The sequence below is a fragment of the Scardinius erythrophthalmus genome, assembly GCF_964197995.2.
Source record: "Scardinius erythrophthalmus genome assembly, chromosome: 1".
Taxonomy (NCBI): domain Eukaryota; kingdom Metazoa; phylum Chordata; class Actinopteri; order Cypriniformes; family Leuciscidae; genus Scardinius; species Scardinius erythrophthalmus.
Window position 1 is genome coordinate 46,440,155 of NC_138221.1, and position 27,349 is coordinate 46,467,503.

Below are 27,349 nucleotides of genomic sequence, written 5' to 3' on the forward strand. Positions count from 1 at the left end.
GGACGCATTTCTTTAGTTCGAATGAAGCATAGGAAACTACAAATTTTACTTGCTTTACGGCAAGCGTTACAATAGTCATTATTTTGTTTTTCTGCGTTTCTGATGTCGCAATACATCATACTTTCATAAAATAATGCAACAATACTCTACCTTGTCTGTGGACATTGTTCATTCCAAAGCCAGTGCTGGATAAACAGCGAGCGTGCGTGCGACAGTAGGCTGCGGTAGCCTATAGGCTAAATAATTTACGACAGCGGTAATGGACAATTCCGCTTCCAACCTGTAGGGGGACCGAAGAGGAAAAGTGTTTTGGTGTTGCTTTAACTAATAAATGTGCTATGGCATTCACAGAAAACATATAACAGCGGGAAATCTAACCGTGAGAGCATGCCATCTGTCAGATTTTTTTTTGTTTGTTTTTTTTTTTCGTGCCATTGATGTTTTATGGTGGTCATGCCACTCTAAGGGCTGGCAGGAATATTTATTATTGATTATGTTGAAGGCGGTTAGGGAGCTGCCCACAGAACTGAGCACACTCCATTAAATACCAAGCAGCTTCATTTTCTCAGGAAGAGTGCTCTGATATCCGTGACATCAGCACCACATGTTGCAATATTGACATTGCTAAAAGGAGCTTTCTAAATGTCAGGCCGCTATTATTTACACAAGTAGATGACACTTCTTGACAGTAGTTTATGCTCAGATGGTGCTACAGAAAAGAATGCTGTCAAATGACAAAATGCACAATATTACAAAATAATATTGAATTGAATAGTGGAAGAACAAGCGTTGGAGGGTGCAATGAAAATGCACTGTACAGGGCAAAGTAGTAGCTCGTATAATAGCTGACATGTCCTTTCTGTCACTCATATTGTCAGTTTCCCAAATGGGGTGGATTTAAATTGAAGGTTAAGATTTTGATAGTGCAACTCAAATCCCAGTGATAAAGATGTTGCGTCACTGGTTGATTTGGAGGCCTTTATTAGAGACTTAAAGCAACTGCTGCTGGTGGAATGGCAACGGGCACCGGAAGTAAACCATAAACTGCCCTAGCCAAAGAACGCAAAAATCACTAAGCAACAATAACGAGGACAGAGTAATGGATCATTTAATAATTTATCAAAATACAGAAAGAAAATGTCATTTAAAAAAACAAGAAAAGGGTTGCTTTTTGCATTAAATTAAATACAGATACAATTAAAATACCACATAACCATAAAATATTACATTTACTAATCTAATCTGTCACGTTTTAATGACTTCAGCAAATCAGCTGTCCTCCCGTAGTAGACGGTTACAGAACGCCATGAAGTAGGCCTAGCAGTTAAAGTTGAGCATGTGCAATAGAACGCCAGAACTCCATTGCCGTTCCACCCACTGTCTATGGTTCCACCCGCAACTGATGCTTAAAGTCACTATTATTAGAAAGGGACAGCAGTTTGTATTGATCTGTTTGATGAATGAACTGCTCAAATCATGTGTGTGTGTGTGTGTGTGTGTGTGTGTGTGTGTGTGTGTGTGTGTGTGTGTGTTGAAGCACTTTCAAAAAACAACAAAATATTGCCTTTTTCAACAAATTAAAAAAAAAGTTCAGTGAAAAGAGATGCTTAGAAATCATGTTTTATATAAAAATAAAACGGCACCAAAATATTTGTTTTTATTTTTATCTTAAATGTTATAGGAATAAACATTAAATGAACACCAAATTTAAGTTGTCAGTATTTATATTAAAAGTAAACTATGTAATTTTTGGCACTGTAGCGATTAAAAATAAACTAAGCAAAACTAAGCATTTTGCGGAAGAACATTGTTTGTGCTGTAGCAAATTAGCTCTAAAGAAATATTAATAATCAATCATAACTTGTTATAATTGATTATGAATATTTGGATCAGTTAATAGAATCAACTTGGTAAAATTAATATTACAATCAATTAACCTGTTTGTGCCGTGAACACTCAGTGTTAATTGTTTATTAATTCTAAGAAATGTATGGGAAATGTTTTTCGAAGGAAACCTAAAATTCTCGGGACAGCAGCATGTGTCCAAATTTTAATCTTAACCGTTCTATTTCATCAGAAACGATCTGTAAACAGGGCTTTAAGTGTAAAATACCGAACTTGTCCTTTAATCTACTCTAACATAGCCTACATGCATACAATTTACCAAGGGAAAGAGAGCTGAAGCAGAATACAGGAAAGCAAGAAGTTATAGCATTGTTTGAAATTCAGCAGATCAACAGCATTGAGCAAACCATCAGTTTAGTTCTAACACGCCCTTCCTTAAAAGGGGTAAGGATACTTAATGTATCAAATAATGAGACTAAGTTTGATACTTGCATGTCTCGCCCACTTGAATTAAACTGTTGTATGTGTTAACATTAGTTATTGCTCTGTGAAGTAACATGAACAAACAATGGCTGTATTTATATTAACTAATATTAACAAAGATTAATAAATACTGTAACAAATGTATTGCTCATTGTTAGTTATACATTAACTAGTGTTAAAGGGGTGGTTGATTGCTATTTCACTTTTTTCATTTTAAATACTGTGTAATGTTGCTGTTGGTGCATGAACAGTATCTGCAAAGTTGCTGCGCTTAAAGTTCAACGTAAGCAGAGATATTGTCTTTTAAAAATCAGGAAGTTTAATGCCTACAAAAACGTCTCGAATGGGACTACAACGAGATACTTCCCGGGTTTTATACGTAACTAACCCATACATTTACATCCACCCTCCCTCCGGAACATGTTCTGCTGTCGAAGAGGAGGAGTTATAGTGGAGAGCTGTAGCCGTCAGGTCTTCTGTGTTCAGGCTTCCTACAGACGCTGTAGTTCGTCAACAATGGTTCAAATTTAAGTTTGGTTATGTTCCTGACAATTACAATCGTAGTTTAGCTCTCTGTGCTGCGCATTTTACGGAAGACAGCTTCCAGAATCTACACGAGTTCAATGTCGGATTCAACAAGAAACTATTACTACAACATGAAGCAGTTACAGCTTTAAAACCAGAGGCCACAACCTGCAAGTAAGATTTAATCATTTTAAATGTATTTGCCTGTATAATTTAAGACGTAATGTTTTAGTTTTATCAAGGATGTAAAAAAATGCCAGCGCTGGCTTTAGTATATGACAAACGCGTACAAACATTTTGGACCCGAATTTGTAATATGTACAAATTTTGTAAACGTATTTTCCATGTATACTTTATGACGTAATTTTTTGATTTGATCAAGAATGCAAACCAATGCCAAAGCTGTTTGTTTATAGTAGCTAGTTAGTTCGATGCTATTTTGTGTGTATAAGACAAACGTGTACAAACTTCAAAAAATTATCGCAACAGCAAACTTCAGCTGCTGTTATCACATGTACACCTAAAGAAAACGACAAACTGAGTAAACTAAGCTTTGTGAATAGTTAAACGGTTGTTCATTCTATCAATAAAACAATATCTTTAAAAAACGGTATTACTCAGTCATGTATTCAGTTATATTAAATGTTTAATCAGGGGGAAAGCGTATCTCAAAAGCTAACAAACAGCAGTAGCATTTTCAAGTAACAGCGTATGGAAATTCTTTGAGAGAATAATAATAAAATAAAATAAATTACCATTCAGAAACGTTTAGTAAGAGCCGTGTTTGCGGAGGTTCTGCTTGACTCTCTTCATCACCGCTCTCTGGGTCTGATTCTGGCTCAAACTGATGAGGCAATATTGACACCATTACATTTGACCGGAGCACATGCAACTGTCGCCCGTAAAGGTAATGGGTGTGAAGATTCCGGACGCAGTTTAGCCAATTACAACACACCGGCCGAACTAACCAATCTGAGCCCATTGCCTGTTTCTGAGGGAGTGGTTTCATAGAATCAGGAAGTCAACCGGTCGTTCAAATGACAGAGGAGGAAGCGGCTTACAATAAAGGTGAAATTTATGAAAAATAAGGCGTTTTTTAACAAACGAAACACGAAGACATGTTATATTGCAGCCCATAAACACAATCAAGCAAAGAAAAAAGGCAGTAAACCACCCCTTTAACTAATGAACCTTATTGTAAAGTGTTACCGATAATGCTTTACAATGAACTCTGTTAGAGAGCTACTTAAGGCACTTATCTGATCAATAAAATACCTTACTCACCTGTTGAGCTATAAACACGCCATCACTGTGTCACCTTTACAACATTTCAAATCCCTCAGTTCTCGCCATCTCCAAAAAGCCAAGCCAATGTTGGTTCGAGATTTAGCTGCTCCATGTCAGCCTTTCTCGCTCATTGTGACAACTAACCTTTGCCACTCCCACACCATACTGTACATGCGTCAAAGTACCCAAAGCAACTTTTCTCTATTTACGGACATGACGAGATACAAACAGGCGAGTGACGTTTGTACACAATTTCCCGTAAAACCATCCCCCGTTCTAAAATATAAACACTTATAATAGGCTTAACATAGTGAATCAGGGTAGGACAAAAACACGTTTTGGAACAAGGATTGATGATGTATTGACTCGCTATTTAAATTTTGTTAATTTTAAATTAAAAGTTACATTGCGTACCTTTGAATTATTATTTTAATAATATATATTAAATTAAATGAAAATCAATTAATTCAAATTTTACAGTGTATGAATTCAACACTACAATTTGTGTAAAATTTGACAAAATAAAATATTATTTACATCTCTTAAAGGGTCATTTCACCCGTGGAGACATGAATGTGTATTGAAAGACAACAACTCCCAGAATGCACTTGCTTCGCTGCCCTACAAGGCCACTCCCAAGCCACGCCTACCGGTAAGACAGCGCAGTTGAGAACAAAAACATCAAGGCAAGGCTAGGCTACGAGTGAGTCTCCGTGACGAGTTTGCCCAAAATGTCCGGGATTCGGCTTTTGCGTTCTACAGTCGCCATTCATCATGTTTACTGTGGCGAGCAGGACGAGGCTGAGGGGCGCGGGAGAACGGCGCGAGGCCGGTGGCGTGATTACTGACGACCGACACCTGTGAGGCACTGTTCTCGTATCTCGCACGGAGGAGCAGGTATTTTCTTAGCAATGGTAAGGGTAAAACACACATCAACCGATCACGCCACCGGCCTCGCGTCTTTCAACCGATCACGCCACCGGCCTCGCGTCTTTCTCCCGCGGCGCTAGCCTCGTCCTGCTCCCTGTATTACTGTGATTACTGATGAGCGCGCCGGTGAGATGCACCGGTCTCATGGGCTATCTCTCACGGAGGTGTGGGTATTTTCTTAGCAATGTTAAAACGCAAATCAACCGATCACTTGTTTAGCATTCATGTAAACATTACATTCAGATTCAGCAATCGGGGTGAATTCAGTTAGATTGAAACAAAAGGTGAGCATGTAAACAATGGATGGCGACCGCAGAAAGCAAAAGCTGAATCCCGGACATTTTTGTAGATCTCGACGGCCGGACATGTCCGGGAAATAGAGTATGGTAACCCCTACCAAAGAGTATAGAAGTAACAAGAGGCGAAACTCCGTTGCAGTTTTGACAACAGCCACTAGGTGGCGCTTCGGTAGCGCGGCCGCCATTTTGGACTGAACCAACGGCTTTACCGTTAGCACAACTACTGTACAGCATTAACATTATGTCTGGAAATAATTGGAAACAAAGAAAAAAAAAGTGTTCTGCCATCAACTGCAACAACTAGTGTACAACCAATCAACTAGCATTTCATAGATTCCCCAAAGATCCAGAGAGGTAAAGTAAAAGGTTTTATTAACTTTAAAGTGAGCTAACGTAAACGATAACAGGTGCTGTAACGTTAATGTAAGCTATCCTATAACCGCAGTAACAGTTTGCTAATGTTATGTATTTGGTCGAAATTGTCAAGACTCGAAATGGGCTTTTTAAATCGTATAACTTACTTTCAGAGATATATGAACACCTAACCTGGCAAATGATCGCTTTATTAATTCATTGTTATCACTAAATTAACCCTTTAACTGTCACCTTTTTTTCGCATAAACATGAAAATCACTATCCAAACTTAAATGGTTGTAACGTTAATTCAAGAATGCTTTGGAATTTAGACCTATGGTTGGTCTTGTTTTAATTTGTCAGATTATTGTTGAAGTGAAATAAATTATGAAAGTGAAACAGAAAAAAGTTATATAAGTTTGAGTTTATTAAAATGTACAAATTTAAAAAATATAATTATTTATATTTTATATAAAATATATATATTACAAAATATATTTTACTTTAGAACTGCAAGAAAATGAAAGCAAAAAATCTGAACAAGTTGTGTTCCATATTTTAGGTTGATATGTTGATATCTCGCTTCCTCGCCCTTTCTGCCGTGTGCTCTCTAGCTTACACGGTTTGGAGCTGCGCGCTCTTGCTCGCTCGCTCTAGATTACGGGAGATTATAGCTAATTTGCGGGCATCAGGGAGCCGCTATCAATAATGCGGGAGACTCCCGGATCTTCCGGGAGACATGGGATGTCTGCTCTAGAGATATTAAAAACTAGAAACTACTTTTTAGTTCATTTAACCGCTTTTGAATTTGAACCGGTATCGTTCAATCCTATGACAGCTGTGTTACGTTCAGTCCAAGATGGCGGCGCTGCAGCTCTGCGCATGGGGGAGTTTGTTGCAATGGAACGTTCTATTGAGTTTCGCCTCTTGTTACTTCTATACTCTTTGCCCCTACTACTCAGCTTTCTACGTCCCTGTTTTCTGCAGGTTTCTGCCGTTGAAATCAAACGCACTCGCACTGATCTGTGATAGGTCTGTTAGCGCATTAGGTCCAACCCCCTATGGGCGGGTTTGAAAGGGTGGATCTAGTGCTTGTAGTCTTAACAGAAATCCCCCCCTCTTACACTTCCTCCTACAATGACGCAAAATGACGATTTTTGCGTCATTGTAGGAGGAAGTGTAAAGAGGTAAATACAGATTTCTCTCTGGAAAATAAAAAAATGTTGCATGACCATTCAATAGTATGACTGGGTTTCTAACAATGCAAAGCTTAATGCAAATGGGTGAAGTGTCCCTTTAAGTTACAACCATGCTGTAGAATTTTTTTTATTTTTTTTTATGTGGGAAAATAATGTGCTTACAGGGTTGCATGCCAATACTGTGTAATATTATGTATATTTATATTGTATGTATAATGTATGTATATTTTTTACTACAAGGAATGGAATATTAAAGGGGTCATAGACTGAGAATTCAAATGTTCCTTGATCCTTTGACAGTTAAGAGTTCGTTATACTATAAAAATACCCTGTAAGTTTAAAAAATCGAAACTTTCTTGTTATTCCGAAAACTGCTTTTATTGAAACCAAGGCCAGCAAACCAGAGCCCTATGGCTCTGCAGCAAACGACAGGATCTAAAAAGTGGAAACTTGTGATGTCACAGGGCAGCTTTGGCCCCGCCCACTGGAGCGATAGTGTACAGAGTGACATGAGAACGAGAGAAGATCGACACAGGATCATTAATACCATTACCTTCCAAACGATCCTAATGCTTGGATAGTGGGTTATTCTTCCCAACAATGTGAATGTCTCAGCAGTGCATTATTTGTTTGTATTCGGGGTATTTCACTGTGGATTATTTGGTACATTTCGGCGCAGACTTTGCAAACATACTTTTACGATATGGATCTGCCAGCAACGCCACAAATATGTAAGTAGTCATGTTTTTCTAATGCCTGATCTGTGATCAGTGATTTCTGATGTAATTATTCTAGTTCAGACAGATTATCTCTCAAAATATCGTTCAATACTGATTGCATCAGTAAATCAAGCCAGTGACTAAACAATCAACTTCACATCGTTTCTCATAGTAGGATGAAAATAATCTTATTTAAACTTTGATTAAATTATGTAAAGAAATCGATCAAAGATCAAAGCGAGTTTATCAGGACACTTGCCAAAATTCGTTGAAATCGATCATCACAAAATCATGACGCTGTTACAATGTACAGTACAACGAAGCTCTTACTGTATTTACATTGTGTTTGCATTGTTATTTGGTGAAAGCCAGAGGTGTAAATTCCAGGCTCAGAAAGTAAAAGTCCTCCTCAACTATTGTTCCAATCACCTGGATTTGCTAATTAGCATCATTTTTCAGCCAGGAGATAATTAGTGAAATCAGCTGGCTGAGTTCACGGGTGGAATAAATATATGGCAGGACTGACCCCTGTACTTTACACCTCTGGTGAGAGCATTCGTGAGAGTGCCGAAATTGCGTTGCAGTGATAAGATCTTTTCATACGTGATCAACAGACTGTCTGTCATCTGCTCAATGCTCATCACTGCAACCTTTCATGTGATGGGAATAGATCATTATGATCAATACTTTTCACGATTCCTTAATCTCGATAGCTGTAATAGTAAAAACGTAATAAAAGTTTTAGATAGTTCCACATGTAATACTAGCTATTTCATATGCAAACATGTCAGCCAATCACAGCAGTGAGCGTTTACACTGAAGTCTCACAGCAGACACGCCCCTTCAAACAGAGCGTTCAAATCAGAGGCTAAAATCAGACTTGGAAAATTGGCTTTTTATTTATAAATTATGAACATTTTTGATGTTAAAACCATACTAACATTATAAGGGCACCCCAGGAAACATTATAAAATAATAAAATAATCCAGTCTGTGACCCCTTTAATTAAGTTGATTAATGTCAAAATTATGAAAATATATGATTTGTTGTATTATGCAGTCATCAGTTTCATTATTCCAAAGGTGGGACAGGCCAAAATAGTTGTTTAAAACTATAGCTACTTTTCATGCTACTTATATTGGATAATAGTTTATCTATCATATCTAATAGTTCTCACAACAACAAACATGATTTGTACAAAAAAAGTTACCAGTGTTTTAATGGGAAGTGTCGTAATCTTTCCCATTTTCCATTACCATATCGCTACTCGGTTTGGCCTATGTTTGTGGAATTGAATTTTGACATATGAAGTGCGTCTGTGAATTGCACTTTTGCGGAGGAAGAGAGAAGCGTGTTCTTGCTTGAGTGCGAGCTCCACTGATCCAGCTTCTTCCCGCCCTCCCTCGCAGCCATCTCTATGAAACACACACACGGAGAGACACACGGAGAGATTGTAATCCAGTGTTTGCCCATTCAAAACCCTCTGACGGCTGAATCATTGCAAAATATGTCCATCACAAAACGCCAAGTCAGCTTGGCTTGTACCTGAGGGAGCCGTGGCAAAACAGCAGTGTGGCCTGTCAGGAAACTCTGTCAAACACCATCAGTTGGAGGAAGCCCTCAGGCCAGGGTGATGACACATCGCCACACAGCATTGTCTCAACCAGCTTTATTTGACATGTTAATACAGCTATGATTTACCCAAGAACGGCATCATATTTTTGTTGAAGATTCATTTGTGGCAAAATCTGTTTGGACTCCATTTATTTGGAATGGTGTGAGAAGTTGCGTTTTCCTTACAAACCAATTGCAGTCAGAGAAGAATTTTCAGTTTCATTTTTAATACTTTCAAACACATTTATTTGTAAATTAAATACTCCGCCTCCAAGATGAAATAGCAAGGGATTTGTCTCTTCAGTTTAAAGAGCTATTGTATAGGGAGTCAGAAAAATGCACAACCACATTTTCAGCTTATAGTGTTGAAAGGATTTATGGGAAGCACCTTAATATTGCAGCAGCTTTGGTGAGTGAAGGATTTTGGTCTTGATTCCACTTGTTTTTTCCTTTTTTTGTGTGTATTCTGAGATTTATCTTTCTCTTTGGTTTACTTCAGACTGCATTCAATTATCTTTTTTTTCTGTACCTGTCTGAGCTTTCATTTGTAATATCCAAAACTATCCCTACACTAAAAAAATGTTTATTCACTTCGCAGTGTTGATTTATTGTGGGCATATTATGTGTCTGATCCTTTTGTTAGCTTTTATGATAGCTTACATAGGATTTATTAAGTTGTTCCTAGTTGTATTATATAATCCGTGTCCATTAGTTCTGTTTTTAACACAAACCTCAGTGCACTAGCTCAGAAAACCTACACACTGACCACAACGGCTGAGTCAGTGAAGCACAGATCCAAAGCGTCCTGTTCTGTCAAAGTTCACTTGAGGGTGTCTTTTCAGACATGCAGGCAAGGAAAAAGAAATGCCAGGAGAGTGTATTGGAAAATAAGAGGAGGTAGTTTGATTGCGTAACACAGTCGTGTCATTTAACAAGTTAGCTGTAATGCAGTTATTCTGTCTCTGCTTCACAAACCTAATTTATTTATGTATGGCACTCTCCACACTATGCATGGGAGAACATATGTAATGAGATTGGTTGTACTATAGAGTGTGTCAACTGTGTTTTCCATACGATAACAATATTGGAACCCATTGGCTTTTATTATATATATACTAAATCAATACAGTATTTATTAATATTTTGAATTAGCTTTTTTATATAGTCTAATTTTATTTGCATGTGCTTTTGTCATTTTTATTCGTTTTTTAAAAAAATTCTATATAGCTTTAATTTTAGTTAAAAATTATTAATTAACTTGTTAATATTTATTCATTTTTTATTTCAGATGCATTTCAATTACCAAAAACACTGGAAACTGGAGTTTTAGGCGAACTGTCCCTTTAAGACTACATTCTTGACTACATCTACATCTGTCTTCTGCAGTATTATAAAAGACCAGGCTAAAAGCAGCATGGCATTAATGTCATCGTACTTTGTAGTGGGATGATCCGTCCTGCATTTGGGCCATCATGCATGGTGCCTCCAATCATTTTTAAGCATGAAGCACCCAAGCTTCGAGCCCACGCACTTTCTCCCCCTGCAGCGTTTCGCTCTAATGTGTGTAACCTCTTTATGTGCTTCCATTCAGGAATGTTTCAGGCAAGCTTTTTTCCCATTGAGATGTCTGTGCTCTTATCAGTCTAGCCAGAAAATGCAGGCTAGCGAGACATTGTTCGGCCTCTCTGAGGCGGTCTGGACTAGAGCTGTTTTCTTGTTATAACATTATCACTGCGCCTGTTGAACCAGGTTTGTGCCCTGAGGAAATACAACGCTGTCATGTGCCCAATGGCTGGCTGATGAACAGGCCATGATGTGACATTACTGTCACAAGCAAGTAAAAGAAAGGTGGAAGTCGCTTGCCATTACTTTTGTTGTTTGCAAGACATTGTGACCTCTCCCCTCTCCATTTATTTCGTACATGTTCGCTCATTCTCTCACTCTGTCTCTTTGAAACATGCTCATAAATACTCTGTATGTGGGCCGCTGCTCTGTGTAAGAATATCACGCTCACTCTCCTTATAGAACCACAGGTCACTGGTGATTGATGTTGTGTGAAAAGAATATGAAATCACTCAGCTGTAATGTAGGCATGATGCTGAGCTGTTTCAAGAGGCTAGTGGCCCTTGAAATGTTCTCCTTTCAAGCTCTTTTTCTTCTCTTTTTTTTCTATCTGCTTGACACGCCGCAATTTCATACGCAAGAATGTTTTTAAGGGTGTGAGCTTATTCAAAACCGTGAGCAGATTCTGACTCAGAATAGTGTGCTTACTGTACAGAACAGTACAGTACAGAATGAAAATGTCTAGTTTTTCTCGAAATTATGTGTTCTTCCACCCTGGTCTACAAAAATGACTGTATTAAGTATGATTAACTATAAACTACTTGTTCAAAATATTAGGGTCAGTAAGTTTTTTTAACGTTTAAACAAATATACAGGAAACAGTAATATTGTGAAATAGCCTATTATTTGAATTTAAAATAACTGTTTTAATCTTCAGTGCCACATGATCCTTAATATGCTGATTTAGTGCTCGAAACAATTCTAATTATTATCAATGTTAAAAACAGTTGTGCTTTATCTATCTATCTATCTATCTATCATCTATCTATCTATCTATCTATCTATCTATCTATCTATCTATCTATCTATCTATCTATCTATCTATCTAGACATTCTCAATTAAGTTCTAAATGGTGCACAACCCTGGTATATTGACATTTAAGTAAAAAAAAAAATTCTGTTAGAAATGTCAGAAGGAGATAGGGATGTTATGGTCAAGCGAGTAATATCCTCAAAATATTTTACAAATCTTGTAATATTTTCTAAACGTCTTTTGAAATTGCAGCCATTTTGGAGAAGACAGTCTGAGAGATCGGGATCTGAGATCTTAATTAGCCCCATGGTGGAGAGTTGTCGACTCAGAGGGGGAGCTTGATTTGTAGCTTCCCCTAAGGTGCGTCTATGTGGAAGTACAGCTGTTTTCAGCTCTCTAATGTGATTTCTGTTATATAACCAGACCAGAATCTTACAGAGTACACAGAAGAGATTTGAGATTTCGGCATCTTTTGCTGTGGGAATATTTTTCTGATAGTTTCTATACAAATGTGACCTTGTATGGTGTCTTTTGCTGGGCCCGTTTAACGGCAAAGAGATTATTTGATTTAATGACATAATTGGAAATTCCCAACACTTCAAAATAGGAGAAAATGGCGGGGAAAAGAGCATCAGAAGTAGGTCATTGTTATTACCCATGTCATGAAACATGGTGCGGCGGTTATTGATTTATGAGCTCCCATGTAAAGATGGCTGATGGAGGGAGGGAATTAAAATGACTCGCTTCCATTTTGCAGAGGAGATTGCAGAATAACTCTCTGAGGACTGAAACTCTCTGAGGGGCCGAGCTTGTGTCTTAGTTGGTTGATTGGTATGTGCTCTAACACACAAAATCGTGATGTGCTCTAACACACAAAATCATGAGGTTGTGAGAGACAATTGAATTATGGTGCACACACGTCATTTCCTGTCCTACCTGTACGGTCTCTCACACGCATAGAGCATTTCCTATGGAAGGGCGTGTATGTATGTACGTATGTGTGTGTATGCGTTTGTGTGTATGTATCAGAGAGAAATTGGCCGCTCCAGTTTCATGGTGTAAAAGTGGGGCGGTCTGTTCCTTGGAAGTTTCCCAGTGTAATGTCCTGGGGGCCGAGATACTGAAAATATCTATCTATATAGATGCTTTGTCCTAAATTAAAGAGAGGGTGAAAGAGAGAGAGTGTGAGAGAGAGAGGGCAGAACACCTGAGAGTGTTCAGCGATAAGAGAGAAAAGCCATTTTAGTGATGGCGGAAGGCCTATTCAGATTTTCCAGCTGAAAACTCACAGGAGGTCTTGATGGTGAGAGATGACCAGCTAGTTGTCCTGTACATCTGACTATTGCACTTGGTGAATAAAAATAAACTTCAAGAGCTGATGACTGACAGGTGCGTCCAGGGGTGTAACAATCACTCCAAGCTAGTTTAAGCCAGTTTAAGCGTGGTCTCCCAGTCTGATCAGCTGAAAAGTTCTTATACTCTTAAACAGACATCTTAAACATCTCTTTGTATTTTGGGGATATAACTGCTATTTCTCAGTCTCAATACTATAAAATATCAATTGAGAAAAAGTAAAAAAAAATGAATAAATAATAATTCTTTTTTTTAAAAGCACCATGTTGCATTGAAATTTGCAATTAAAATAACAATAATATTAATTACAGTGAATGTAAAATGTCTCATTCAGTCAATAAATTATCAAGACAAATATAGATAGCTTGTCCAGCAAATCATCACTTATAATACTCAAATGAATGGTTTTAGATAATTCTTAAAGGGATTGTTCACCCAAAAATGAAAATGATGCCATTATGTCGTTTCAAAACTCTGTCACTTTCTTTCTTCTGTAGAAAAGAAGATATTTTGAGAAATATCTCAAAATATGTTTGTTTTTGTCCATAAAATGTCAATTGTAAACAAAACAGTCATACAAAGAAAAGAAAGTCATACAGGTTTGAAAAGACATCAGGGTGAGTAAAATGATGCTACTTGGGGCAACAATTAGAGGAATATTGTCAATCTAACATGTTATAATGTAGATTCAAAGTAATCCACATTTTCTTTGAATCTGTGGTTTAAATATTCCTGTATGCTGATAAAATGTTATTGCTTTTTTCCACAGCATGTGTTAATGCATTTCATCATTCACAACTCTGATTGGATCCTATTTGGTGATTAAAACTGAAGAAAAGCAAGATTTGTCTTTAAAAAAAGACTGTAAACTACGTAACATGATGGCAACCTGAGGTGCTACGTCAAACTTTAGAAACCATGATACTGAGTAAAACGCTCAACAGGCACCATAACCTTGAAGCCTATTAAAATTGTGTAGAAATACAAAGTGGAAGTTCACTTGGACAGAGTAACTGAGAGAAGGGGCCTATGGGTGGAGAACGAAAAAGAAAGATACCATAGAGAGATACTGTTATCTTGCACTTGTTATCGCTCTGTACAGTATTTCATTCTTGCCCTATAGAGGGCATCAATCACTTCCTTTGTCTTCATTTATCTCTCCTCCTTTGCTGATGATTAATTGAGATATGCTCAGTTCATTGTGTGCTCTGACATCTTTCATGTCCTTCCCAACTCTGTTCTTAAAGAAAATGTTCATTCCAAAATTAGAAATCTATCTGCTTACTCACCTCCACGTCACTCCAAACCCATATGCGGCATAGTTTATTCAAAAAAGATTAAAGTTGGCATGAAATGAAAATTCACCCTATCTTGTAAATGTGTGTTATAGATTTTATTGTAAGCGGTTCATGCATACGTTTTATTTTTTTGTGTTTTTGTTTTGACCTCGATATTTTGTAATCAAAATGTCTTACTGTGAAATGACAGACTTCGGTCTGGTGACATGTACCAAATATCTTCCAATCATTTAGTCAACTTAAATCCCATCCCTCCACAATCAACTTCAAGTTCACATTCATTTTTGAGTGCAACACCCGCATCTCAAAATAAACAGCTGATGGATAGAAGAACCAACATTTTTCATTTTACTCGGATGTATGTCACGATACAGAAGAAATAATCTGTCGCTACTTCAGTGTAAGACCTTACAGGAAAAGTTCATTTAAAGATTTTTTCATAAACACTTTGTTATAGCCTACAGGTTGAAACTATCAATCAGGCAATCAGTAATAGAAGTGGTCTAAATATTTTTTCTTTTATTATACATACATATATATAATGTATGTATGTATGTATATAAAATTATATAAATGTTTTTATAATTGAATTTTTTTTTTTTTTTTTTTTTTTTTTTACATATATCTTCTGTGGACGTCTCAGGAGGACCAAAAAATGTTCATTCAATCATTACATTCGGTCTAAATGCAATAATAGGATGTCTATACCTGCCTATGTATTTCCATACCTTTCCATACATTTCACAGACATAACACATCACTAGAGCGTTATGTTTGGTTATGCAGAGTTGTAGATAACAGCCACCTATTATAGTTCCTCCTGAACCAAAACAACAAGCTTATGCTGCGTTCATGCCATGTCATATCCGTAATTACGAGATGACAACCCGTGACGTTCTACCCGGAGCTGTTATACCCGCCGAAGTGAATCAGCAGTCAGGTGGTACAAGTAAGAGCTCTGTAAGTTGTTTACGTTCATTACTATTGTAATGTTATGTGCTTTGAGGTAATTATTTATCACCGTCTCTCGTGGCGCTTTGCGGACTCTGCTGTGTGACTTTTAAAGGAGGCGTGGCTTTGGAGACGCTCTGAAGGGAGGGTGAGATCTTATGCTTTCAAAGCTAGCTTGCTATTGCTAGCCTCTCTGAAATTGCCTACGCTACATACCTCCATGTCATTCCAAACCCATGTATGAGGCTGTTGAATGCTTGAATCTGATTGGTTGATGAACGTTCTAAAGTGTGCAATTATTTTCAGGGAAACGTACGGCTAAAGTAGTTCCAGGCATGTCTTGACCGCATTACAGTTCCATTTTACTTCGCCAAATGATTTCAGTTATTTCAAAGCTCCTTGCAATTTACAACAGCAAAAGAACCAAAACCCACAACTACACTGACCAAGCAAATAAATATGGTAAACAATAGGATAAAAACTCTGCTTCACGTTGTGGCCGAATTACCACCTCGGGTGTGCATTATATGCACGGCCCATCGTAAATGATTCCTTACGTAATGTTTACTAACTAGGGTTATCTAGCACTGAAAAAGACAAAAAATATATATATATTTTTTTAATATTTATTATGTTTTATTGTGTTTCATTTGAACATTATTGGAGGGTAAATGCAGGCATTAAAATTATCAATGAATAATATTTAATTTTGCTCTGTTCTGCCTATTATAGACTTCAAAAGTCTTGCTCTTTTGTAGTACTCAGTGCTTTCAGCTCATTTCATTATATTGAAAATAACAACATGACATTTTTTTTAAATCATCTCCTTTTGAAGAAAGTCTCACATGTTTGATGGTGAGTAAATGATGACAGAATTTAGATTCCTTAAATTTCCCTTTAGCTCTTTCATTCCTAATTTTCTCTATTTTAACTCTCTCTCACATACGTCTCTGCATGCCATTATACACCTTTTTCCACATGTGAGTTTAGCACCTCAGTGTTCTGCTTTTTAATCTATCTGTTCAATTCACATTTCTCTCCTCATGCTGTGCCAGAGTTCCTCCAAAACCTGCCGAGACTAATCCCTCTCTATCACCATCCTGGCCTTCCACTCTTTCTATCTTTTGTTCAGTTTCTCACCCCAGCTCTCTCCACCCTTCTCTTTTTGCCCTCTATCTCAGTTCCCTCCCATCCTCCCCTCCCCTCATTTCCAACCCCCCTCATCTGTGATTAGTCAGCAGGAAAAAAATATACTTTGTTCTTTTGCCATTTTTTCCCTCCACTCTTTCATTTTGTCCTTATCCATATGCTTTTTCAGATTCTGCCAGCTGCTCTACCTCTGAACGATACTGTTTTTTTTTTTCAGTCTTTCTTTTTCCAACCTCCTCTATTTTACTCTCTGTACTGTCATTACTCACTTTATCATGTTTTTGTGGGGTGTGTTTCATTGCTCTGTTGAACAGGGATTTTCTGGGTGGCCAGTATCATGAACATGGTCAGTGTGTCTGCCCAAATCGCACACCATTTGTGGTTCTGTTTCTTGGTTTTAGGGCGCCAGTAATGATAAAGGAGGATTGCACAACGGTACAATTTCACAGAGCTTGCCAAGGGGGCATTAGTTTGATCATTGGTTGTAAATAAGAGGGCTTTGCGTTTCATTTATTGTATTTCTTTCATATTACCCTCTTTTCCCACTCCACTTCTCTCTGCCATTGCCATTTATTTTCTCTGACAGTCATATTATTTCTTTTACAACCCTTTAATGTTCCCATCCCATATTCAGTCAGTTTTTCACCCTTTTTCATCCCTCTGGTGCACCCATATCTTCTCCATTATGTATCGCCGTTCCACCTCTTTCTGTCCCTCACTCATTGTCAGATCAGGTCAGGCCTGTCATTATGCATCAAACATGCCCCGACCCATAACACTTCTCTGTTTTTGTATTCTATTTTATGCAGTCACCTTTCACTTTTAAGGCGTCTTTATGGCACCAAGTTGAAGTCAGAATGAAACAGAAGTTGATCTAGTCTTTTCTTCTCTATTGTGATGTATATCCGAGTGAATGGCTTCTCAAACAAGAAATAATGTAGGGCAGGACTTGATTTTGTCCAATGGAAATTGATTGGATAGTTGGATGGTTGTGGTTTGCTACTGCTGTGACATCATGTGAGTGACAGATTGATCCCGCCCTCAAGCCAGTAAACACTTCATCAGAGAAGAGATGTTGCTGCAGGGAGGTGAAGTTATGTTGATTAAAGATTACAAGGGCACATGAATTAAAAACATCAATGTGATGAACGGATAAATCATTTATAATAAATACTGCAGTATTCCATAGAAAAATAAGAATTGTCAGTTAAAAAAAGAAAAGAATGTAGCACCAAATCAGTATATTAGAATGATTTCTGAAGGATCATGTGACACTGGGGTAAAGGCTGATGTGCTGAAAAGTCAGCTGTAGGCCTACATTTTAAAATATATTAAAATAGAAAATAGTTATTTTTAAATGTAATAATAATGCACCGTAAATATGTTCCTCGGTGAGCATAAGAAACATTACAAATCTTAATGATGCCCACCTTTTGCAATGTTCAGCACAGGCATATTCTTCCATTGAGTTCAATGCAAAAAGCATGTTGAATCGCTACGCCAATATTGTAGGTGGCGACAAGTAATGCCTTTTGACTATTATGAGCTAGTCGATTCGTTTACTCAATCTATTCAGTTGGGAATCAAACACGTGCGTTTCAATGTAACTGAATATATAGAACTGATAGAACCGCAGCGGCTTCATTTGGATATATTTTTGTTTGTGGGGCAAAAATAGACCAAGTAACTGTCACTACTATGTATAAAATGTAAGTCATACAATATTAGCTTCTTATTTATCATAAAACAAAGTCACAAAATCGTGCTATTGGTCTTAACATTGGCTAAATAGTATATAAACTACTACAGGTGCAGTTCCTCTGCCACTTTGCATTGCAAGTGATAGGTTACATAAATAGCATAAAACTCATTCACGCACAGAAATTGAATCATGCTCATGCATAAACACATATGAACCTCTGAGAAAATGAAAGGCAATCAGTGTTGTAACTGCATTAGCAACGCACACACAACACAATCGTCTTCTCTTTTCATAAACATATTCAAGCTTTATATGTCTGATGTTCAACAATCTAAAGGGTCAGGAGAATATTGCACTGAACTCAAAGGAAAGTCCTTAAGCAAGTTGCAACGTGCAAGTATTAAGATACTCCGTCAGGAAGCCTATCTTTTTCACTGACTGTGGGCACTTCACAACAAATCCACAGGCTCACAGCTATTATGATTTGTGTGCTTTGTTGAAGATGCAAATTGGGTGTAATTGTATTTGGCACATTGTCATCTTTGATAGCGCCGCTCGCTGTATATTTTACAGTTTTTTTTCTTAATTGAATGACTGAAATTCTTCATGCAGCTAAGCTGTTCTAGGGCTATTTTCCTATCTTTTTTAATGGTTTATTTTGTGCTGAGGATATGGGCATGTGAGACAAAGAAATTATATTATGTTACAGTACCTCCAGGAACAGCTTCTGAATTAAGTGTCTGCAGAGACATTAACACCAGCTGCCCTCCAGTACTGAGTCAATAACCCTGGTGGCGGGCAGGCAATGATGTCTTGCTCAGTGCTTCAATCGCTTCCTATCTTTCCGAGGTAAAACAGAGCTTCTAATGAAAACTCAGTTGAGGTGATGGCAGACATGGACTTTGAGGGTCTTGGGACCCCTAAGGTGCCATTAGGGCATCCTGGAGTAGTCTGTGAAAAATTTAAGACAGAAAAAAAGACAATGTATTTTTATGGCTGTGAAAGTTAAAGGAGTAATTTATATTGAAATCAAATCAAATAATGAGAAATCAAATTGGCCTTGATCTTGTGACATAAGAGTTCTTTGTACCATTAAAATATCCTGCTAGTTTCAGAGCTTAAAACTGCCTATTCATAAACAAAGCATTTATTTAACCAGACTTGAGATGTCACATGGGCAAATACATTTGCATGTGCCTGCCTCCAGAGTAAGACATTGATCGTTCAGCCACCTAAAACACTTGTCTACACCGGAGGTGAGCGGAGCGTTAAGAGCAAATAGAGCACATTAAAATCACTTATGCTGTCTACACTGGATACAATATACAGATGCCACTGTACTCTGACAAGAGGACAAATGGAAAGTGAAAGGGACATGTCAAGGCCAAGTATGGTAACTCATATTCAGAATTTGTCCTCTGCATTTAACCCTTAGTGCACACACATTAGGAGTAGTGAACCCACACATTGCAAACCATGGACACACACACCTGGAGCAGTGGACAGCCATTTTTGGTGCCTTGTTCAAGGGCAGCTCAGTTATTTTCTTGTGAACCCACAACTATCGGGTTAGCAGTCTGACTCGCTAACCATTAGGCCACAACTGCCCTCTAATGGAAGAGTAAATAGAAGCTTGTTTGCGTCTCTGTACAGACTTCAGAAGGATCCCAGCATCAGAAACAAGTAGATTGTTTATTTTTAATGACATCCTGGATCGCGTCGGAGGATTATGTTTGTTCAGAGAATTTGACAGCAGATTTTGTTAATGAGGGACAGTGTAATGAGTTCGCAAAGAAATTTCTGTTGATAGATGAAGCAGTCAGCTGTATTGGATCTGACAGCAGCAAATCGTAAGTAAACGATTTCATAATGCTTTGTATGTAAATGACGGTTTTATTTGGATAATATTTTCAAAACACGCACTCACGTGCAATAGCAGGTGTGCGTCGATACAGTTTCCTATACAATGACGTTAGCTAATCATAACAGTGGCTGTTTTCTGACAAGCCTTAAAGGAGCCGCCCCTTAAAAATTTATTATTTTAGACAGAGGGTCAAAATTAAGGTTAAAAATAATTGTTTTTCCACATGTGTGTGTGTGTGTGTGTGTGTTTATATATATATATATATATATATAGGCTATATATATATATATATATATATATATATATATATATCATTTGTTTTGTGTGCTTTAACATTATAAGTGAAAAGAGCATATTAAAATAATAACAAAATCCATGACATGACCCCTGTAATGTGTTAAATGTAATGATTTGTATTTTTACATTTACATTCACAAAATTATCAAATTGCTATTTTATTCTGCTTTCTGAAGACTGACGTCAAAAGATAATTGCAATTATGTTATTGCAATAGCAATGCTAGTTTTTAAACAGTAAGAAATCAAAAACAAAAATCTGCATATAGTTTTGGGGAAAACAGTAAATTTAAACTTTGTAAAAACTTTAAATAATATCTGGAAAAAATATTTTTTTAAATGAGCCCCCTCCCCCCCACCACCACCACACATAACTATTTGTAGAGTTCTTAAAATATCTGGAAAAAAAAATTATTGGGAAATCAGCAGTTTTGTGAAAGGAATTGGTAAACTTAAACTTTGTCAAAAATATATAAAAAGTAAATATTTTTTCACATAATATTTTAATAAATTGCTTTAGAACAATTATTTAAGTTTGAAAACTGTTGTTGTCTTTATAATATAATACTTCATATTTTCTTCACAGTATACATACAGCTGCCTATATAATATGATTTGCTATTTTTGGAAAATGCATCATATCGCATCACATCATATCAGGGGTCATCATATTAGAGGGTCCTTGGCATCAAAATATTTGAAAAACTTTATTTTATGGATAATAGTGAACACTTTGGGATGCCACAGCAGATTGGCACAAGAACAAGACATGTTGTCATATGATATCCTCCACATCTAAAGTGTGGGTGCAGAATCTGAGCCCTTACAGCTGCTGGGTGTGAGTGGCACTACAGAGGAGTATTTTGTTCCCTCAGCTAAACACAGTAATCCTATTTTGAAGAGGTCTGTTTGAAGGAGAGACACTCTCAGTGCCTGAGAGTCCCGGGCTACAGTGGTTTTGTTGCTGATCTGGAACATATGAGGAGTTACAACACTGTGCTGAGTGCTGTCTGTCTGTGTGTGTGTGTGTGTGTGTGTGTGTGTGTGTGTGTGTGTGTGGAGGCAAGAGTCCCATCTGTGCTGTAATACGAGAGGTGCAAGAGTGCATGCTTGTAGGGAGACAGAGCCGGTGGAAGCCAAACGTCCTCTTTCTGTTGTAAAACAAGCGGTACTTGAGTGTCTGTTCATGACAGTTCTTGTCATTGTAAGGAGTGTGTTTGTTTTGCATAAGGGCAAGTGGGACATTAGGGTGTCTGTGAATGAGAATTGGCTTCTTGCCGAGGGGCCGTTCCCACGGAGATTGTTCTTGCGTTCATTACAATCTAGATGGCGTACGATGGAATGGAACAGAATGTAGGTGTCTTTAGAATTTGAAATGTTCTAAAAGGAAAAAAAAACATTTGTATGACTTTTTTTTTTTACTTTAAAACACAAAAGAATATCTGGTTGTTAATTCAATACAATGGCAGTACTTCGTGATTAACTTTAATGCTTAATAAGGCACCCAAGAACAGCAGCAAACAACTACATGGTTGACCACTTCACTGGTCAGTCAAGTGCTCCTGTTTTGGTAAAAAACAACCCAATATTAAAGTCAAGAAATGTTTTACACCAATTTATGGTATACATGGTAAAAAACTAATAAAAAGTAAAAAAAAAAGCTGGTGCACAGCATGATGATGATGATGATGACTGAATTTTTGTGAGAATAAATGAACAAAGAAAATTTGGGGGAGTACAGTTCCTTTTAGGGACTGTTCAAACTAGATGCATTTGTGCATCTGCCTGGCTGTTGTTCATTGTTTTTCTTTGTAAACATGCACTAAGCGGACATCTGTAACGACTGCAACGAATCTCACTTATTTTTTCAAAGTCCTGCTGTGAGCGTTTTAAAGGAGAACTCATTTTTTTGTAAATTTGGAGTGCTGTCAGTACAGAGAACAACGACAAAAATCGGTGTTGCCTACACCGCGTTATCCTCTTTATAATATTTGCACCCTGTTGACTTCAATGGGGCAAGTTTTAAACCAGCTTTTAGCCTCTTAATATCCTTGATGTGTCATTACAAGTGCCCAGCCATTGTGAGTGATTCCTTCAGAGTGAACGCGGTGAATCTGACTGCAGTAGATGTGAAAGATATGAATAAAAATGAAGTTAATTGAGCCAGCGCACATACTGTACCTGTATTTAAATCCTGTTTTCGATCGAAGTCCACAGTAGTCGATTGTCGAGTTCACGCGCATAGGTTTAGTACCTATGATCACGCGTGTGAACTCGACAATCGACTACTTTGGACTTCGACCGAAAACAGGATATAAATACAGGTACAGTATGTGCGCTGGCTCAATTAACTTCATTTTTATTCATATCTTTCACATCTACTGCAGTCAGATTCACCGCGTTCACTCTGAAGGAATCACTCACATGACCTGTGCACTTGTAATGACACATCAAGGATGTTAAGAGGCTAAAAGCAGGTTTAAAACTTGCCCCATTGAAGTCAACAGGGTGCAAATTTTAAAAAGAGGATAACGCGGTGTAGGCAACACCGATTTTTGCCGTTGTTCTCTGTATTGACAGCACTCCAAATTTACAAAAAAATGAGCTCAATGTTAAAATTGACCGGAGTTCTCCTTTAAGAAGCTAAAAGAAGTTTGTCTTGATTCTGTTCCATTCCACTGAGTTTCAAAATGTAATGCTTGTGGCACAAGACGCTTAAAAAAACAGAGACATGTTGTGACAGTCAAAAATGTCACTCTAGTGCATGTTTAAAAATGGCGAAATGCAAGAATAAGTCTGGCATGAATGGCCTGTTGCAACTTGGTGGGAGCCACTGAGTGATGTAGGATTGTTTGTTCTTTTATATATTCTCTCGAACTCCTACTTCTGTTCTCTCAGTCTGCTCTCTCCTCCTCTCATCATCCACCTCTCGCTATTTCTCATGCCTGCACTCCTCCTCTCTTTTCACAGTGTGTCTCTGGGGATGATGCCATTGCCGCTGGTGCCACTCTCCCTGTCGCCATGACGATGCCGCTCAGCCCCCTCTCCAGCGACGAGGAGCAGCAAAGGATGCTGGGAAACAGTCAACACCTTTATCCAGGGGCGGAAGAGGAAGAGGAGGAGGAAGAGGAAATGGACGATGACGGCGTGGACGAGGAAGGCGAGGAGGAGAATGGAGAGCTGGAGTTGGATGACGAAGATGAGGTGGATGACGAAGATGACATCAGGCGTGGACCAGGGTGTTTGAGAGGAGGCAGGGAAGAGGGGCACAGGCAAAAAGGCACAATGGCTGGACGACTCCCAGGAGACAGACCGCTACGACCTGGCAACCCGGGTCATGCGGCCAACCCTTATTCGTCCAACTCTGGACCCACCCAACAAACGCCGGCGAATCAGCAGCAGCAACAGCAGCGAAAGCTACGAGAGCGGAGCTCGAGCAACGCACCTGACGACACACACATAGCTATGATGGTCTTTCGGATTGGCATTCCTGATATCAAACAGACGGTTAGTCACACACACACAATCCCACACCTGTTTCCCAATTACCCACTCATACTCTGTGCAATATCCATCTTTTGCTAACCATGCCTGGTTGAGCCCACAGCATAAATATTAACCAGGCAGTCAGAGCGCCGCCAAACACCGTTCAAAAAATCAATTAGGCGAAATCTGAAAAAAGGGGCAGGAATAAATTACACAGACTTAGAAAAGCTGTTCTCAAGTGTTCAGTGCCAGTGTGAACATCTGAAACAGTCTGGAGCGTGTGTTCTGCAATGGCAGGTCAGACCTCGCTCTCCCCTCAACAGAGCCAGACGTTTTCTTGGTCAATACACGTGACCTCTGCTGCACAAAAGACCTGCTACCTTATACATGTAGAAAATGTGAATTGACTTTGAAATAGATCCCAGAGCGCACCAGCTGGTGGGCCACACACTCAACAAACACGTATTTAATCCTGCTTCTATCACCACAAAGCAGAAGTGTCATTAGCACTTTCAATAAGTTTGTTTACATGCACTTTAAATGTTGGATTTCTGTCGGATTTCATCTTTTTTACACGCTTAAACACCATTCCAGATTTCTCAAAAGTCGAACTAACAGACCTCCTTGATGTGATTGTAGTTCGGCTTTATAAACACATCAGACTACAGTTGGTCTCAGCATTGTGCGCATTCCCTGAAAACAGGGGTTATGTGCAATGTGTATTTAGTCCCTCAAATCTTCAATTAAGCATTGAAACTGACAGACATATACATGAAAACTGCATCTTGACTTTGCACAGCCACAGACCCTCTGTAGCACGATTATAACTGCATATGTGCACTTCAGTTCAAAAGTTTGGGGTTAGTATGAATTTTATTTTATTTTATTATTTTTTTTGGAAAGAAAGCATTCCTGCATTTGATTGATCAAAAGTGACAGTAAAGACATTTACTGTATAATGTTACAAAATATTTCTGTTTCAAATAAATGCTGTTCTTTTGAAGTTTCATCTAGTTTCCATAAAATAATTAAGCAGCACAACTGTTTTTTAACACTGAAGACTGAAAATTCAGCTTTGCCATCACAGGAATAAATGACACTTTAAAACATATTAAAACAAAAACAGTTATTTTACATTGTAGTAATATTACTGCTTTTACTTAAATGTAGCGTAGGCAATTTCAGCCTAGCAATGGCAAGCTAGCTTTGAAAGCATAAGATCTCACTCTCCCTTCAGAGCGTCTCCAAAGCCACGCCTCCTTTAAAACACATGAACGCACACAGCAGAGTCTGCAAAGCGTCACGAGAGACGGTGATAAATTACCTCATGTCTTAAAGCACATAACATTACAATAATAATGAATGTAAACAACTTACAGAGCTCTTACTTTGTGCTACTTACTTTGGCGTTGATAGTGTTGCCATAGAAATGCATAAATCCGTGGATGTGAACAGCTCTTGGTAGAACGTCACAGGTTGTCATCTCGTAATTACGGTTATGACATGGCATGAACGCAGCATAAGCTTGTTGTTTTGGTTCAGGAGGAACTGTTAAAGGCGGCTGGCTGCTGTCCAAAACTCTGCATAGCCTTGCGTAACACACTGATGACGTGTTGTATGCGCGAACAGGGTGTGCAGAGGTATGGAAATACATATGTTGACAGGAGGGTAGGACATTGTATCAGTGATTGGAATTTTTTTCATATTTTTTATATTTAAAAAAATAATAATTATATTTAGACCACTTCTATTACTGATTGCTATCGGGATGTGAAGAGTTTCAACCAACAAAAAATTTTAATAAAAAATTGCCTACCCTGCCTTTAAAATAATAAAATAAATGCAGCCTGGGTGTGAGATAGACTTCTGTCAAAAACATCTTACCCATCATCACAAACTTTTGAACAGTAGTGGTAATTAGTGGCTCAGTGATCCAACAAATTTGACGAGTTTCTAATAAATCACTGACTTGTCCAATTACTTTGAACTTTTAAACTATATTATATTTCATACATCTCTTTATATGGTATATGGTTTTACGGGATTCTGATAGCTCAGGAATTTATATTTAAATATGGGCGGACGCTGACTGGATCTGCTGAAATTCCCCCTCAGTGTACACTCGAACGGCGTGTGTGTGTGTGCGTGTGTGTGTGTGTGTGTGTGTGTGTGTGTGTGTGTGTGTGTGTGAGAGAGTATTTTTTTATCCAAACGTGTCCTCCATGCAGATGTGCAAATGTCAGCAAAATTCTGAGAGAGAGAGAGAGAGAGAGAGAGAGAGAGAGAGAGAGAAGAAAAAAGAAGAAAAGAACAAAGGAAAGTAGGTAAAGGGACTCTAGTCAAACATCAAATAATAAAAACCCTGCCCAACAAAAATCCTGTAAACAATTGTATGTCTTTCAAATGGAAACAGACTCAAGGTGACCTCAACTGTTTTAGATGGAGAGAATGAGAGGGGTAAAAGATCTGGGTTTAAAGTATCCTAATGAAAAGGTTCAAGTGAAGCTCTTTTTTTTTACAAGACTGATTAAGAGGTTCAGTGATTCGAGGAATGAAATCACCACTGCTGTAAACCGTTTATTGTATTTTACAAATTAAAGCAGGCACTTTTAATTAAAGTCACTGTGGACCCATTTGCCAAGAGAGATGCAAACGACAACTCTGCTCCCTCCCATACATGACAGCATCTAGGATGTTTATAGTTGTGCTTCACTCCTTCGAATGTCAGTTATGAGGTTTACTGTTCTATCATGCTCCACAGCCCACACTATAACTGTGGGAAGTTGCAAAAGATTAATGATTCATGAATAATATGATTATGCTTGATAATTTAATTAAAATGGTTGGTAGACCTGGACCCAAAGTGTTTTTTCAATGGAAGTCCAATTGAAGCTGCTTTGCCTCTTCACAGCCCAGTCGACCAATGACTGAGATAGCGTTTTTATTACTTGCTATTTGGCACTAATATAATTTGGCACCATAATATAACCAGTGTTATTTTAGAATTATTTATATACTAACATAGTTTTTATTATTTTGAATGAGATTATATTTAGAAATTTTGTTATGTACTTTTGCCATTTTATCGTTTTTATTAGTTTTTGTTAAAGTTTCTATAGTTTTAGATTTATTTCCTTTTTAGTTTGTTTTATTTCTAGGGCTGTCAAAAGATTAATCGCCATTAATCGCATCCAAAATAAAAGTTTGTGTTTACATAATATATGTGTGTGTACTGTGTATAATTATTTTGTATATATAAATACACACACATGCATGTAAATATTTGCATACATATACTGTATATATTTATATATAATTTATATTATATATAAATATAATTTTTTTATATAAAAATTACACATTTTTCTTAAATATATGCAAGCATGTGTGTGTATTTAT

The 27,349-nt window shown here is 37.7% G+C and overlaps 1 protein-coding gene across 9 annotated transcripts in view; it reads left to right on the forward strand.

Moving 5' to 3' along the window:
• Positions 1-21,369: 21,369 nt before the first annotated feature.
• shank1 (SH3 and multiple ankyrin repeat domains 1) overlaps positions 21,370-27,349 on the forward strand; it is an 82,576-nt gene continuing 76,596 nt past the window's right edge. For 8 of the 9 annotated variants that reach the window (XR_014031137.1, XR_014031138.1, XM_081379629.1 and 5 more), the window contains exon 1: positions 22,994-23,971. Coding sequence is in view for 7 of the 9 variants with exons in the window: in XM_081379629.1 (XP_081235755.1) it covers positions 23,486-23,971 (486 nt within the window). In the remaining 2 variants the exon portion in view is untranslated. Of the gene's footprint in view, positions 21,450-22,993; positions 23,972-27,349 lie in introns of those variants that run through there. The other variant, XM_081379630.1, reaches the window with a different exon arrangement.